Source organism: Centroberyx affinis, unplaced genomic scaffold (genome assembly GCF_046629955.1).
Source record: "Centroberyx affinis isolate AG114_WGS23_722 - 3 ecotype Tasmania unplaced genomic scaffold, CSIRO-AGI_Caff_v1 ptg000098l_1, whole genome shotgun sequence".
NCBI classification, from domain to species: Eukaryota; Metazoa; Chordata; class Actinopteri; order Beryciformes; family Berycidae; genus Centroberyx; species Centroberyx affinis.
In genome coordinates, this window is record NW_027278801.1 from 232,225 (window position 1) to 249,059 (window position 16,835).

Consider the following 16,835-nt stretch of genomic DNA (forward strand, 5'->3'; position numbering starts at 1 on the left):
CCAGCTCCTTGGTCTTCCCGATGTTGAGCTGGAGTTGGAGTGGAGCTGGTTATTGTTGCACCATCCAACAAAGTTCTCCACCAGGTCTCTATATTCCTCCTCCTGGTCCTCTGTGATGCAGCCGACAATGGAGGAGTCATCAGAGAACTTCTGTAGGTGGCACGTTCCTGAGTTGAAGCGGAAGTCCAAGGTGTAGAGGTTGAAGAGAAATGGTGACAGAACGGTTTCTTGGGGTGCGCCGGTGTTGCCCACCACCAGGTCTGACAGGCAGCCCTGCAGACGGACGTACTGCGGCCTGCCGGTGAGGTAGTCTGTGATCCAGGCCACAAGGTTGTGGTCTACCTGCATCTCAGAGACCTTCTCTACGAGCAGGAGGGGCCAGATGGTGTTGAAGGCATTGGAGAAGTCAAAGAACATGATTCTCACAGCGCCCCCTGGCCTCTCCAGGTGTGAATAAGCCCTGTGGAGCAGGTAGATGATGGCGTCTAGTACGCAAACTGCAGGGGGTCCAGGGAGCCACCCACCAGGGGCCTGTGCTGCAGAACCAGTCTCTCAAAGGTCTTCATGATGTGTGAGGACAGAGCGACTGGCCTGTAGTCATTGAGAGCGCTGGGACGTCCTTTCTTGGGCACCGGGACAATGCAGGAGGTCTTCCACAGCTGGGGCACCTTCTTCAGCCTCAGAGAGAGATTGAAGAGGTGCTGGAACACTCCTGCAAGCTGACCAGCACACGCCTTGAGCACCCTGGGGTTCATGTTGTCCGGACCCATTGCCTTATGTATTCTGAGCTTGGAGAGCTGCCGTCTCACCTGGCTGGATGTGATGAGTGGGCTGTGGGAGGGGAGAGGGGGTGTTGAGCTGTCCTGAGGTGTGAAAGGCAGACCGGGGCTGGGAGAAGAGGGGGAAGTGGGGTTGCTGGGCTACCTCCCCCTTCCTTGCCCTCTTTTCTCTCCTTGTAGCTGTTCTTAGACTCCCTCAGCTCCATCTTCAACTCCCTCTGGGCTGCCTTGCCCTCCTCCCTGTTTCCTGCCATAAAAGCCCTTTCCCTCCTGTTGAGGAGGGCTTTAATGTCCTTAGTAATCCACAGCTTGTTATTTGGAAAGCAGCGCACTCTCCTGGTGGATATATCCCCATGAATGATGCAGGCATCCCTTGGGACAATCAGCAACAAGATTCATCATCTCCAAGTTTCATCAAAATCTGACCGGTGGTGTAGCAGTTATATTTTAACCGATTCTCATAATTTAGGCTATTGCATATGTGTCTTTTGTCTTTTTAGCCCCGCGACAGCAGGAGCTCTGAGGATCACAATGTCAGTCGTTTGGTCGCTCGCTCTGTTGAAAGTCTGCCGCAGATAGTTAGATTGCAGACTGTCAATCGGGAGGCGTGTGTTCGATTCCCAGCAGGGACGATTCCACAAAATTCAATGTCGCGGGGCTGTTAGACTCTTAGTCTTGTTTTCTTGCACACTGGTGGTTCAGCATGAGATTGTAAAGGGCACATAGCCTTTGTGTTGCTGATATTTAAGGTGTCGTAAAAAATGTGTTTGCACATTTTCTAATTGAATGAAATAATGTTTTGCACAATAGCAGACCCTGTTGAGAATTTTAGGCAAACACCAAATCTTCACAGTGGGAACGACCACAAGAAAGAAGGGGCCATCGCACCTAAGTGCTTAGGTCCAGACTAAATTAAGTCCTGATACGCCTATAAGCCTTGATAGGCTGTTGGTGGGAATAAAATGAAAGATGAATGTCTTAGTACTGCTAATAAAAATACTACTACTGCTGCTACTCATAAAACAACTAACCTACTACTGCTACTACTCCGTATGCTACTGCTCCAACTAATGCAACTACTGCTACTATTATTAATACTACTATTACTATACTAGCACTGGTCGTATCTGCAAATGATATAATAATATTAATACAACTACTATAATATCTTTTTTTATTGCAGGTCCTCCAGTGCTCAGGCTGGTTAACGGCTCTTCCAATGACTCCTGCTCCGGCAGAGTGGAGGTTTACCATGATAACCAGTGGGGGTCGGTGTGTGACAACCGGTGGGAGCTGGCTGATGCCCAGGTGGTGTGCAGGGAGCTGGGCTGTGGCAGGGCTATGTCCGCCCCCGGTGGAGCCCACTTCGGTCGGGGAGAAGGACCCATCTGGCTGGACGACGTCACCTGTACAGGATCTGAGTCGACGCTGAGGGAGTGCAGACATGCGGGGTTGGGATCACATGACTGTGACCACAGTGAAGAGGCTGGCGTGGTGTGTGAAGGTAAAAGATCAGGGGAGCAGGTGGGGAGGAGGGGAGGTGCAACGGTAACAAATTGTTAGTCAGTTCACTGTAAAGTTAATACAGAGACAGATGGATATGAGGCCCAACATTCACCATGTCATTGGATGGAAGTCCTTATCACTATGACACTTGCAGTGAGTGTCAAAACCTAATCTGTGAACATGCCCATACAGCCTGGCCCCTCACAGCATTTCTAACTGGTTTGAAATCAGAAACCAGTTAAACTCTGTCCCAGTTGTAATCATGACCTGGTGATGAAGCCTCCTTTAAACAGACACCGTTAACTCTGGAAATCTCATCTGTTGCTTTTCTCCACCAAGTCCTTGTTCCATTATGGAGAAAATGTTTCTTTAAGGGGACTGAAAAACACCATGTCAGCATTCCTCAGTAACAAGACTAAGGAGTCTAACAGCCCTGTGACGTTGAATTTTGTGGAAGTGACTCTGCTGGGAATCGAACTCGGGTCTCCCACTTGAGAGTCTGCAGTCTAACTCCCTGTGGGTCACATGACCCATAAAGTGCCGAACAGCGTGGGGCTAAAAAACAGTGAGTTAGTTAACGTGTGGCTAGGAGCACCAATTGGCTAACTAGAAAAGGTTACATTTTCTGAAGAAAATTTGTGGGCTTGCTTCAGCAAGACAGGTTGAAGACAGTTGAATTGACAGTTGAAAGACAGTGTGTGTGTGTGTCTGTCTGTCTGTCTCTCTCTGCAGTAGAGAAGTAGAAGTAACACAATCAGCAGTAGTATTTGGACTATCAGTATTAAAAAGCTTCAAGCTTGGTAGTATGAGGAGACAGTGTTACCCATGGGATTTAAACCCACAGTCTTTTGCATTGCAGACCTTTTCACTAACCACTAGGCTACTGAGTCCACTGGATGGCAATGGAGGAAGTGCTCTCTCTCTCTGCCTCTCCTCTGTCTCCCACCAGTCACCAGGTGTTCTGGATCCTAATCATACACTCTACTGAAGGAAAAAAAGGCTATGTGGAGACTGAGTTTGTTTTGAAAGTGGAATACTCTGAAACAAACGTTCATAGCTCAAAAACTACACATGCTATCACTTAGATATTTGCATTGTCAGAGAGAGAGGAGAAGTAGGAGATCATTTTGGTGTGTGACATGTCTATGTAGTGTTAAATTTGTGGAAATGACTACAGTTCGACACAAATCGACACAAATACTATTGCATCAATGTTGAACAAACATCATAGCTCATAAAATACATATGCCATCACTTAGATATTTACATATTGGGAGAGAGAAGAAGTATGGGAACATTTTGATGTATAATATGTCCATGTAGTGTGAAAACTGTGGGAACTATTACAGATCAAATATTGTATTTGCAGAATGAAAAATCGGCAGAAACAAGGCAAAATGACTGTAAAGCACTAGTGTTGAACAAACGTCCCTAACTCAAAAACTACAAATGCTACCGCTTAGATATTAAGTTTGTGAGAGAGAGAAAAAGCGTGTGAACAGTTTGATGTAAAATATATGTAGCCTTTGTGTTGTGAAAATCGTGGGAATAGTGACAGTTTCAAAATGTGTTCAGGACACAGCTGCTGAAATGAGAGAGGAGGGCTCTAAAAAACAGTTTTGCACTAGTGTTAAACAAACGTTTGTCACTCAAAAACTATAAATGCTATGACTTAGATACTGGCATTTTGAGTGGCACAAGAAGTAGCAGAACAGTTTGATGTGTGATATGTGTTTGTAGGCTGAAAAATGTGGGCACTACCACAGTTTCAAAACTTTAGTATTTTAGTATAATATGTAGTAAAAATCACAGCCTCTAGAGTTCCTAGAGTGTGCCACTCTGGCAGGCTGAACATTCTCCATTCATTTCTATGGGGAAAAATATCATGTCTAAACATAAATTGTGAAAAAACTATAAATCCGAACGCTTAGAAAAGTAATAGCGCACTATTCCCGAACATGCTGAACGTTTGAGAGTTGGAACCGCGCCGATAGCTCCAACGTTCGAGCCGCATTAAAGTAAAAAAAAACGCAATAAAAGGAAAAAAAGAAAAAAGGAAGAATGATGAGGAATGCTACAGAAGCTAACGAGCTGGTTTACAGGTGACTGAAATACCACTGGAGAGACTCTGTTCTGATAATATGAGGAGAGCGAGCTGAAGATGAGTGACAGGCAGATTCCCAATGTCAGTTAAGCTGTGTCTCCCATCAGTAACATGTTGCATTGTTATAGTAATTGTAATGCCTTTGTAAAAAACAAAAGGCGGTATATTGTACTCTACGACATCTACAACTACTACTATTACTACTACTACTACTAGTACTGCAACTGCTACTGCTACTACTCCTTCTACTTTTTTATTTATTTTTTTTATTTCTCCTTTATTTAACCAGGTGAGTCCCATTGAGATGTTCATCTCTTTTGCAAGGGAGCGCTGGCCAAAAGAGCAGCAAACAGATGTTACAAAAATACAACACAAAACCACAATATGAAACTAGAAAAGGTTAAGTTTTCTGAAGAAAATGTGTGGGCTTGCTTCAGCAAGACAGGTTGAAGACAGTTGAATTCATGACAACGTGTTTAAATGTGTGTACATTTTGAGTATTTTGATCTGGTGTTTGCAGTAGTAGCTCTTATAGTTATAGTTGTAGTAGTAGCAGTAGAAACAGTAAAAGACTGAAAGCCAGTGCAAGTCTATAAACTGGCTAGAGTGTAGTAGAGAGACTGCTGAAACTGTAGTAGCTGCAGCAGTAGTAGTACTACAGCACTAGACGTTTCACTGTTTGAAGTAGTTAAAATATGTAACTGAACAGTAGTAGGAACGCTACTACTGGGTAATACTACTAGTAGTAGTAGTTGTAGCAGTTGTAGCAGTCGTAGTAGTAGTAGTAGTAGTAGTAGCAGCAGGAGTAGCAGTAGCAGTACCAGTAGTAGCAGTAGAAGCAGCAGTAGTTGTAATGGAAGTACAATCAGTCATTGTACATGTAATGGTAATTACACGTGTGTGTGTGTGTCTGCCTTTTTAAAGGTTGTAGTATTATGGGTTGTAGTAAAAGCAGCAGTTGTAGTATCAGGAGTAGAAGTAATACAATTAGCAGTAGTAGTAGTATTTGGACTATCAGTATTAAAAAGCTTCAAGCTTGGTGGTGTCAGAAGATAATGTTATTCACTGGATTTGAACCCCCAATCTTCTGTGCTGCAAACCTTTTCACTGACCCCCAGGCTACTGAGTCCAGTGGGGGAAACTGGAGGGAGCACTCTGTCTGTCTGTCTCTCTCCCCTGTCTCCCACCAGTCACCAGGTGTTCTGGATCATTAATCACGCACAGGAAAAAAAGGCTGTGTGGAGACTAAAGTGGAAAACTCTGAAACAAACGTCCATAGCTCAAAAACTACACATGCTATCACTTAGATATTTACATTGTCATAGAGAGGAGAATTGTGTGAACAGTTTGATATGTATGTCTTTTGGGATGACCGATATCACGGCCTCTTTCCATGATGGCGGTGCCACAGCTTTGTTGAGTGTCCAATTTAAGGATTCGAGCAATACAGGGGCGAGGTCTTCTTTAAAGATTTTATACCATTAATTCGGAAAACCGACAATCCCTGGGCATTTATTGGTTTTCAATTTACTAATCGCTGTGTCCAATTCTTCTTTTGTGATCAGGGCGGTTAATTCGTCGTTTTGTATTTTTCCTATAGAGGGAAGGTCTAACGATAAAAAGAATTGTTTAATGTTATCTTCATCGGCCATCTCAGGCTGTGAGTATAAGGTTTCGTAGTAATCTTTGAAGATTTTATGGATTTCTTCTGGTTCATTGGCTGTTTTGTTTGGGTCTCTGATCTTGTGTATTGAATTTATAATTTGTTGAGCCCTGAGACGTCTTGCTAAAATTTTTGTTGCCTTCGGGCCCGATTCATAAAAGGTTTATTTTGTGAATCTCAATTTCTTTTATAATTCGTCATTCAAGATGTTTTCTATTTGGTTTTTTAGTTCTTTTATCTGGTTTATCAATCCTTTGTCCTCATCTTTTTGTTGTTGTTTCTCTAGTTTTCTCAATGCTTTCTCTAATTCATCATATTTTGTCCTCTTCATCTTATTTAAATATGCCGTCCTTGAAATTAGTCTCCCTCTCATTATTGCTTTAACTTTGTTTTTTTGTCTTTTTGTACTTGTCGTATCTAAAGAGTAGTTTAGAATTGTGTTCCAATCTCCGGCACAGACTAGAATTCCTTCACCTTCGGAAATTATTGTATCAAATAGAAATTTAAAGAATTTTTTATCACTTTCTGGAGGGGCGTATATATTAGCAAAGGTGACCAGAACGTTATCTATCCTTCCTTTGATAATTATATATCTGCCCTCTTTGTCTCCCTTTTCCTTAATTAGTTCAAAGTTTAGAGAGTTGGAAATCAGAGTAGCCTATTTTTCGACTATTTTTACAAGAACTGAAAAAAGAGTTTAAGTACCTAAACGTTTTCAACTTATCATGTTCTTGTTTCGACATGTGTGTCTCTTGTAAAACTATAACTTGTGTCTTATCCTTTTTCATTTTTGCTAGCACTCTACTCCTCTTGACTGGATTACTCAGGCCATTCACATTTAAGGAAGCAATTCTCAAGTTATGTGACCCCATCATTCATATTCCAAATAATAAATGAGCTTGTAGCCCCCAAAAACAAAATCTGAACAAAAACAGCAACTATGGAACACCTAAGTGAACAGACCTCCAAACGAGGAGGAGGCTCTCGCTCCTCCTCAACTGTGACCCCGTTGGTGGGTCGAGGGTGAAGCCTCTCAATAGGAGAGGGCCCTGTGTTAAGGGTGGCTGATGAGTCAAAAAGCAGTGACTCTACCCTCCTATGAGTCCAACGTATCCCATATAAAAAATGAGCCCGCCTCTCCCAGGCACATAGTGATCAATACAAGGCCAAAATGCAAAACTATCAGTAATTTTAGAGTCTCGGAATTGTAACAATCATACCGGATCGTGTAGTTTAAATCCTCGTTCATATTTGCTCGGTGCGTTTATCCCTCACCCTCTGGGCCGGGGCTGGCCCTCTCTCACGGCGACCCGCTCCCTGCTGCCATCCCAACAGCTCACGCAGCCGTGTTTCCAAGCTGCTCTCTCCCTCGGCTGGCTCCGCCTCTTCCACGGGGAATCCGCGTCTCTTCAGCTCCCGCTGCGCCTCCTGTGCACTGATGAATGTTCGGACTCCCGTATCTCAGTGGATCCGCATATTCGTGTATGGTGTTTGGAAGCGAATCCCCTTTTCCTTTAGGGCTTTCTTTATCCCATTGTATTCCCTGCGCCTCTTGACTATCTCAGTCGCACAATCATGGTCGAAATAGAGAGATCTGTTGCCCAGCTGGATTTTTCCCTTTTTCCAATCTTCTCTCAGTACGAACTCCTTGGTTGTGAACTCCTGGAAGTTGATAATGATAGGTCTCGGTGGGGCTTCGGGTCGGGGTTCGTGCGCCAGGGACCGATGAGCCTGCTGTATTTTCAGATCCAAGTCTTGTGGTAATGGCAACTCGCTTCTGAAGAGTTTCTCAATAAACTGTGGTACCGAGTTTTCCTCCTCTCCCTCTGCCACTCCAAAGATGCGTATGTTGTTTCTCCTAGACCGGGACTCTAAGTACGTTAGTTTTTGCTGCAGGACTCTTTGCTGTTCCGGGCAGGTGCAGAATGCCTCGGTCGCCTCCACCGCCCATCCCTCCACCCGCTCCACACGGGACTCCGCTTCTCCAACTCGGTCGGACAGACTCTGCACTTCCGTCACAAGGTTGTCAAGTTAGCCATTGATTTCTTGTCCCAGGTGATTAATTTCCTGTCTCAGGCAGTCGTTGTCCCCCTTGAGATCAGTTTTTAGCTCCTTCATCGCCCTAATTATGTATTCGGAATCTATACTCGTTCCGGGGCTTCTCTGACCTTCAGCAGCCTCACTTCCATTGCTAGCTTGATCCTCTTTGATGTTGCTAGCTTTTGCCGCCAAGGCGCTTTTATCTTGAGTTTTCAGCATTTTTTCTTCTCTTTTATGACCTTTGATGATTCTTTTCCCACTCATCTATCCCTTTAACGAATAAATGTCAAGTTTTCCAGTTATTCGGTGGGTAAATTGCGATAGGTCTGGGAGCGCGGTTTCACTATGCGTCTAACTACTCCATCAGCAAACCGGAAGCCCACAAGGCTATGACTTTTAAATAGGAATAGGTTTTGGGTCGGGTTTGTGCTTAAAATGTTGCATTACAGTCGGCTTAGTTTCTGGGCGGGCCTGAACATCGCAGGCTTGGGCTTAATTTCCAGGCCCGTGCAGATCTCTACTTCTCGTGCTACTACTGCTACTGCAGCTACTGCAGCTACTTATGCAACTACTGCTGCTATTATTAATACTACTATTACTATACTTACTACTACTACTACTGCTACCACTACTACTAATAATAATAATATCTAATTTTATTGCAGCTGCTCCTCTGGTCAGGCTGGTTAACGGCTCCTCCAATGACTCCTGCTCTGGCAGAGTGGAGTTTTACCATGATAACCAGTGGGGGTCGGTGTGTGATGACCGGTGGGGGCTGGCCGATGCCCAGGTGGTGTGCAGGGAGCTGGGCTGTGGCAGGGCTCTGTCTGCCCCTGGTAGAGCCTTCTTCGGTCGGGGAGAAGGACCCATCTGGCTGGACAACGTCGATTGTACAGGATCTGAGTCGACGCTGAGGGAGTGCAGACATGCGGGGTTGGGATCACATCATTACTGTTACAACAGTGAAAACGCTGGCGTGGTGTGTGAAGGTAAAGCACAAACTCAGGTGAACGTCTTGGTATTTTAATCTGGAGATGTGCTGGATAATTTGATAACTTGTCAAAATGTAACAAAATGTCCCTCTAAATGAGTCAAAAATGTAATCAAACCTTAAATTAGCCCTTTACCTGATTCAGGGAAAGGGAAGGGAAGTGGGGTAGGAGAGGATATAAATGAGACACACCTGTGAGCCGGGGGAAGGGAGAAAACTGACAAGCAGCATGGAGGAGAGCAGAGAGGAGTGAGAGTGCAAAGGAAGAGATCACTAAAAGCTTAAACCAGTTTCTAGACAATATATCTAAACTCTTAAAGAAAAACAGTGAACAGTGAAAGAAAAACAGTGAACTACATAAAAGTAAAAAAGAGTGGCAGTAGTACAGAAGAACCGGCTGGATTTTCCTGGATCTCTCTGAACAATCCTGGGCTGAGAAAATGTGCTGAACCCCGGAGCGTGTTTGGACGGAACGTTGTATGATTTCCCTCGTATACTGTATGCTTGGAAGCTGTTCCCTGCCTGGGTCTCCAGAAAGTGAAGCTAAGTGCTAAGTCTTCCTGCCTCTAACTCTCCAGGCTTCTCTTACTCTCTCCCCTTTATCTCTCACCCGCCCCCCCTGTCTGTAACCGTCTGTACTGGGCTACATTAGGGGGTTATTCTTACCAATATCTGTCATCCACAACAGCTTGTAGGATATATTTCAGTTGATGAAATCGCTATATCCGTCCAAAGGCAGCAGGACAGTTATGTGCGTTCCATCTGCAGTCTCTGATTTGAATGATGTGATGCGCATTTTCAAAGCGCTGCACAATTATGCACACCTGAACCAATGTAGGTACCTTGATTAAATATTGTACAACCAGCATCAGGCTCTTGCAAAATAGGTACAAACGTCTGTGTTTTTGTGCAGACCAAGCTGGTTGGCTATTCTGTACAGCTTCCAAGTTACTACAGTGCAAATCATCAGGAATACAGGATTTGGACACTCTGGAGACACGCTGGACACAGCGCCTCACAGCTCCATCCGAACACACCGCCACAACTTCCAGGTTTCCCAGTAGTAGAGCCTGAAGCATGCCATTTTAATAGAGATAGGCATATGGCATAGGCATATGTAATAGAGATAGGCATATGGCTGTGACGAATTTATCAAGAAATAAATGTATATATCCCATTTCCACAGTTGTCTCTAATCAAAGTAAGTGCTTCAGTCATGTAAATGGGATTATTCTGGGGAGTTGTTGGTTTATGCAATCATGTAAACAGCTTAATCAGACTATTGCCTTAATCGCAGTACTGGCAATAGTTGCATTATTGTGCGTATGTAAACGTAGTCTAGACATGTGAAGCACTTTGAGCAGGAGAAAGGCTTATCATTTGTTACAGTCTATGCAGAGAGGCTATAGGCTTATAAAATCATGCACATAATGCTATGGAAACATATTCATTGTAAGGAAATGTCGAAGAAAGAAATGAAAGTATAAGCACCAATTCTTTATTTAAAAAAAAGTTAGGAAGGGGAAAATGTCAATAGGAGGTGCTGCCGCACCCCCCGCACCACTACTTCCAACGTCTGTGCCGCCTCCCCAGCACACCAAAGCAAAGAAGAGCGCACTGGCAGCTACAGACTGGTAGAACATCTGCAGCAGCCTGTTGCACACACTGAAGGACCTGAGCCTCCTCAGGAAGAACAGCCTGCTCTGTCCTTTCCTGTACAGCATCAGTGTTGTCCGACCAGTCCAGTTAGTCGTTGAGCTGCACTCCTAGGAACCGGTAAGAGTTCACCATCTCTACCCCCTCACCCTGGATGGTGACAGGGGTTCCTGCTCCTTTGAAAGTCCACCACCAGCTCCTTGGTCTTCCCAACCAACAAAGTTCTCCACCAGGTCTCTATATTCCTCCTCCTGGTCCTCTGTGATGCAGCCGACAATGGAGGAGTCATCAGAGAACTTCTGTAGGTGGCACGTTCCTGAGTTGAAGCGGAAGTGTGAGGTTTAGAGGTTGAAAAGAAATGGTGACAGAACGGTTTCTTGGGGTGCGCCGGTGTTGCCCACCACCACGTCTGACAGGCAGCCCTGCAGACGGACGTACTGCGGCCTGCCGGTGAGGTAGTCTGTGATCCAGGCCACAAGGTTGTGGTCTACCTGCATCTCAGAGACCTTCTCTACCAGCAGGAGGGGCCGGATGGTGTTGAAGGTAATGGAGAAGTCAAAGAACATGATTCTCACAGCTAGGGCTGGGGCGACTCATCGATGTAATCGACGCCATCGATTACAGAAATACGTTGATTTGCATAACGTGCGTCGGCGCGTCGCAATGAAGTAAGATGGCTGCGGCCGGTCAAGGCATGGATTCCCCCGGAGAACAAGCTGCAGCTAAAAAACCTCACCCACGATCATCTAAAGTGTGGGAGTATTTTAGACAGAGACCCAATGGTTACATGGGACTTTTCATTCTGAATGAAATCATTCCGAAGGAAGATTGCCACGCAAGTGTTTATATGAGCACAAAATATAACGATCGCGTTAAGATGTGCGTTTACATGCTCCACAGTATGGAATCAGAATACAATTTCTGACATGCGCAAAACACTGAATCCAGCACTCTAACATGGGCTTACGTTTTTAAAAGATGGACCTGCGTCGGTTATTTCTTTACTGCTGTTCTTTCCGATGAAGCAACAGTTTTATCAATACGACTCCATAAGTGTCAGAAAAAGACATTTTGTTTTGCCCCTGCAATGATTGGGTCCATTTGTAATTTCCACCGCTGTAAACCGAAACTGGCCCGGAGAGTCGGAGTCACTGACACTGACTCACAGACTTGATGATATAAAAACGGGCTGTATCGGGCTACATCAAGCCTGAGCCTAATTGCAGTCAGACGCAAAACAGGGGCAAATTGCACTCAGCTGCAACACGTTTGCGCTGGCATATTATTAGCGCAATATCTTTTGTGAATCGGTCCTTGAGACGGAGCAAATAGCGGTTGCAAATGATATGCAATTCATGGGGTGCATCCCAAGTCTCTTAAATTGCATCCACGTTTCCCTCACTTGTGTCTTTTCCTTGCGTCTTAGTCCCTCCCACTGAGGATGCATGGAGAGACGCAAGGAAACCATGTGAGGAGAGAGGAAACAAGGAAACCATGCGAGGAGAGAGGAAACAAGGAAATATGTTTTTAGAGAAATGAGACGTCCTTTCCTCTGAAGCGTCATGTGAAGCGACGTCCGTTTCTGCATGACAAAACGGGTTCTGGATGAAATAAACGTAATTTAGGTTCCCCATGTCCTTGCATTAACATTATATATCAAAAAGCATAAAATAACAGGCATTTACACTTGTACTGTTTCTCTGCCATCTCGTTCAAATTTGCCAGATGTAGAGGCGGAGTACTTTGACGTCATGGCGTTCAGCTGAAAGTCTTCTGGGAAGGCTGCTCTCCTGTCTCCTCGCTCATAGCTCCTCAGAGATCCCTCCTCGCTCCTCGATCCTCGCTCCTCGGAGCAGAAATAAGAGCTTTGGGACGACCTTCAAAATGACGGACCAGAACGACTTCCGGTTCAAATGAGGAGCGAGGAGCGAGGAAATATCAAATAAGAGACTTGGGATGCACCCATGGTGCTTTTAGCGGCCACAATCCTAGCCTCAACTGAGACTAAGATTGATTCTCAATCTTAGTCTCAGTCGCGCGGGGGCTAAAACCACTGGGAGCTCCCTTTATAGCGACCCTACTTCTCCATACATGTAACAATTAAACATATGTACAGTACTTGCCTTAAAGCCATGGTTGTTGTCCGTCACACCGCAGTGGTTGTGTTCTTAAGCATTCCGTAGTTTTGAATACAGCAGGGTTTTTGTCATGTCCGAGCCTGTCATTTCTCTCAAAAACAGCCTTCGGCTGTGTAATTGCGGGGTTCAACTGTTCCACAGCGCCATCTATCGGTTCGGAGGGTGTAGCGCATTGGTCACATAGTAATGGATTAGCCATTGCTATGGTTCTCCGAGGCTAAACAGGTAGGATGCCAAAGCAAAAGGATAGCGTTAGAGATGATAAAATAACTATGATATTCAAAATTAATTAATAATGTTTTTATGTCATTTTGTGCAGTATAGCCTATGAATTATGTTAGTTTCCAAAAAAATAAATGAAGCCTTTGCATAGTCAAACTCCTCTCCTGTGTTTATAGCATCTCTTTAAATGAATTGGGTTCTTTAATGTAGCATTGAGAATCAAGAATCACAGTACAAACCAAATACTGTATATAAAAATATATATGTTAAATTTCGGGAAATGGTGTATTAAAAAAAAAAAAAATACAATGCCACCCTGTTCAGATTTTGCCCCCCAACATTTACACAAAGTTAGGCGCCCATGACTGCAGCTACTACTGCTACTATTTCAGCTACTACTGCTACTACTACTACTCATAAAACTACTAACCTAGTACTGCTGCTATTCCGTATGCTACTGCTACTACTAATGCAACTACTGCTACTATTATTAATACTACTATTACTCTACTAGCACTGGTAGTAGCTGCAAGTGATGTAATAAAATTAATACAACTACTACAATTACTACTACTACCACTACTACTAATAATAATCATAATAATAATATTTTATTTTAATGCAGTTCCTCCAGTGGTCAGGCTGGTTAACGGCTCCTCCAATGACTCCTGCTCCGGCAGAGTGGAGTTTTACCATGATAAAAGTGGGGGTCGGTCTGTGACAACCGGTGGGAGCTGGCCGATGCCCAGGTGGTGTGCAGGGAGCTGGGCTGTGGCAGGGCTCTGTCCGCCCCCGGTGGAGCCCACTTCGGTCGGGGAGAAGGACCCATCTGGCTGGACGACGTCACCTGCACAGGATCTGAGTCGACGCTGAGGGAGTGCAGACATGCGGGGTTGGGATCACATGACTGTGACCACAGTGAAGAGGCTGGCGTGGTGTGTGAAGGTAAAACACAAACTCAGCGGGTGGGGAGGAGGGGGGGGTGCAATGGTAACAAATTGTTAGTCAGTTCACTGTAAAGTTAATACAGAGACAGATGGATATGAGGTCCAACATTCACCATGTCACTGGACTGGAAGTCCTTATCACTATGACACTTGCAGTGAGTGTCAAAACCTAATCTGTGAACATGCCCATACAGCCTGGCCCCTCACAGCATTTCTAACTGGTTTGAAATCAGAAACCAGTTAAACTCTGTCCCAGTTGTAATTATGACCTGGTGATGAAGTCTCCTTTAAACAGACACCGTTAACTCTGGAAATCTCATCTGTTGCTTTTCTCCACCAAGTCCTTGTTCCATTATGGAGGAAATGTTTCTTTTAGAGGACTGAAAAACACCATGTCAGCATTCCTCATTAAAAACCATTGAGTTAGTTAACTTGTAGCTAGCAGCACTAATTGGCTTTAATGAGGAATGCTACAGAAGCTAACGAGCTGGTTTACAGGTGACTGAAATACCACTGGAGAGACTATGTTGTGATAATATGAGGAGAGCGAGCTGAAGATGAGTGACAGGCAGATTCCTAAAGTCAGTTAAGCTGTGTCTCCCATCAGTAACATGTTGCATTGTTACAGAAATTTTGAACCCTTTGTGAAAAGTGTTACATAAATATAGTATTCTAATACTGCTTCTGCTATTACTGCTGCTACTGAAACTACTGCTAGTACTACTACTGCTACTACTAACATTATTACTATTAGTACTACTGCTAATACAAATACAACTATTGCTACTACTACTACTGCTTCTCCCGGTTCTGCTACTACGGCTACTACTATTGCTACTACTATTTAATCCTACTGCTACTACTAATAAAACTACTTTCCTTCTACTACTACTGCTACTTATGCTGCTGTTGTTACTTTTGCAACTACTGCTACTATTATTAATACTACTATTACTATACTAGTAGTACTAGTAGCTGCAAGTGATATGATAATATTAAAAACACTACTACAATTACTACTACTACTAATAATATTTTATTTTATTGCAGTTCCTCCAGTGGTCAGGCTGGTTGGCGGCTCCTCCAGTGACTCCTGCTCCGGCAGAGTGGAGTTTTACCATAATAACCAGTGGGGGTCGGTGTGTGATGACCGGTGGGAGCTGGCCGATGCCCAGGTGGTGTGCAGGGAGCTGGGCTGTGGCAGGGCTCTGTCCGCCCCCGGTAGAGCCCACTTCGGTCGGGGAGAAGGACCCATCTGGCTGGACGACGTCGACTGTACAGGATCTGAGTCGACGCTGAGGGAGTGCAGACATGCAGGGTTGGGATCACATGACTGTGACCACAGTGAAGACGCTGGCGTGGTGTGTGAAGGTAAAACACAAACTCAGGATCTGCCTGATACTCTGCCTGGGTTAGTTAATGCTTAATTAATTAACAGTTAACTAATGTGTAATTTACTAATGATGTTCATGTTAACTAAGGTATTTATACTTTTAATAGTTTATATAATGACTATTAAATAATGTATAAATTCATACCTTAGTTAACATGAACACCATTAGTAAATGATTACCAGACACATTAGTTAACTGTTAATTAAGGGTTAGTTAATGCTTATGAAGCATTAACTAACCCTTAATTTAGTGACCCTTATTGTAAAGTGTTACCAAATATTCCTCTAAGTGACAAGGCCCAACATTCACATTTCACTGGATGGATTTACTTATCACTGTGACACACTGAGATGAGTGACAGGCAGATTGCTAAAGTTGGTTAAGGTGTGTCTCCCATCAGTAACATGTTACGTTGTTACAGCAATTTTCACCTTTTCTACCCTAAGGTCCCTCATGCGGAATCATCATTACAAACACAGGTTTTGCGGCCAAGCTTTGTTCAAGCCCACAGAACTTTATTTTAAATTCTAGTCAAGATCCCAAGGTTTCCAAAGATACCAAATCTGTTATGCTGATTTACATTGAAATTTGTATAAAGTGCTACACAAGATATTTGGATTTTTCCATTTGATGTAATGGGTCAGCGGTGTCTTGGGTTTGAATATTTCACTCAATATAAGCGTGCTATAGGTTCATTGAAGTGGAAAGAGCAGATACAGAATATGTATATGACATTGTCTTGCAATATGGAAAAAGTATTTTTTGTAACTTTGAAGCCACTTAAGGGGAAATTGAAATATAAATATATTATAAATATAGTATACTACTACTTCTACTATTACTGCTAATACTACTGCTGCTACTACTACTCATGTTACTACTACTACTACTACTACTACTGCTACTGCTACTGCTACTATTTATGCAACTACTGCTACTTTTATTAATGCTACTATTACTATACTAGCAGTGCTAGTAGCTGCATATGAACATTAATACCACTACTACAATTACTAATAATAATATTTTATTGCAGTTCCCCCCGTGGTCAGACTGGTTAACGGCTCCTCCAGTGACTCCTGCTCCGGCAGAGTGGAGTTTTACCATAATAACCAGTGGGGGTCGGTGTGTGACGACCAGTGGGAGCTGGCTGATGCCCAGGTGGTGTGCAGGGAGCTGGGCTGTGGCAGGGCTCTGTCGGCCCCCGGTGGAGCCCACTTCGGTCTGGGAGAAGGACCCATCTGGCTGGACAACGTCACCTGTACAGGATCTGAGTCGACACTGAGGGAGTGCAGACATGCGGAGTTGGGATCACATGACTGTAGCCACAGTGACGAGGCTGGAGTGGTGTGTGAAGGTAAAACTCAGGCTCAGATGAACGTCTTGGCATTTTAG

The 16,835-nt window shown here is 44.1% G+C and overlaps 1 protein-coding gene across 1 annotated transcript; it reads left to right on the forward strand.

The window, feature by feature from the left end:
• The first annotated feature begins 1,132 nt into the window (after positions 1-1,132).
• Positions 1,133-16,835, forward strand: LOC139646899 (scavenger receptor cysteine-rich domain-containing protein DMBT1-like). The gene is given in 9 exon segments (XM_071522681.1): positions 1,133-1,145; positions 1,963-2,283; positions 4,458-4,479; positions 8,774-9,081; positions 10,854-10,865; positions 13,734-13,796; positions 13,799-14,044; positions 15,097-15,417; positions 16,477-16,835. Coding segments are annotated over 9 exon segments (1,665 nt in total).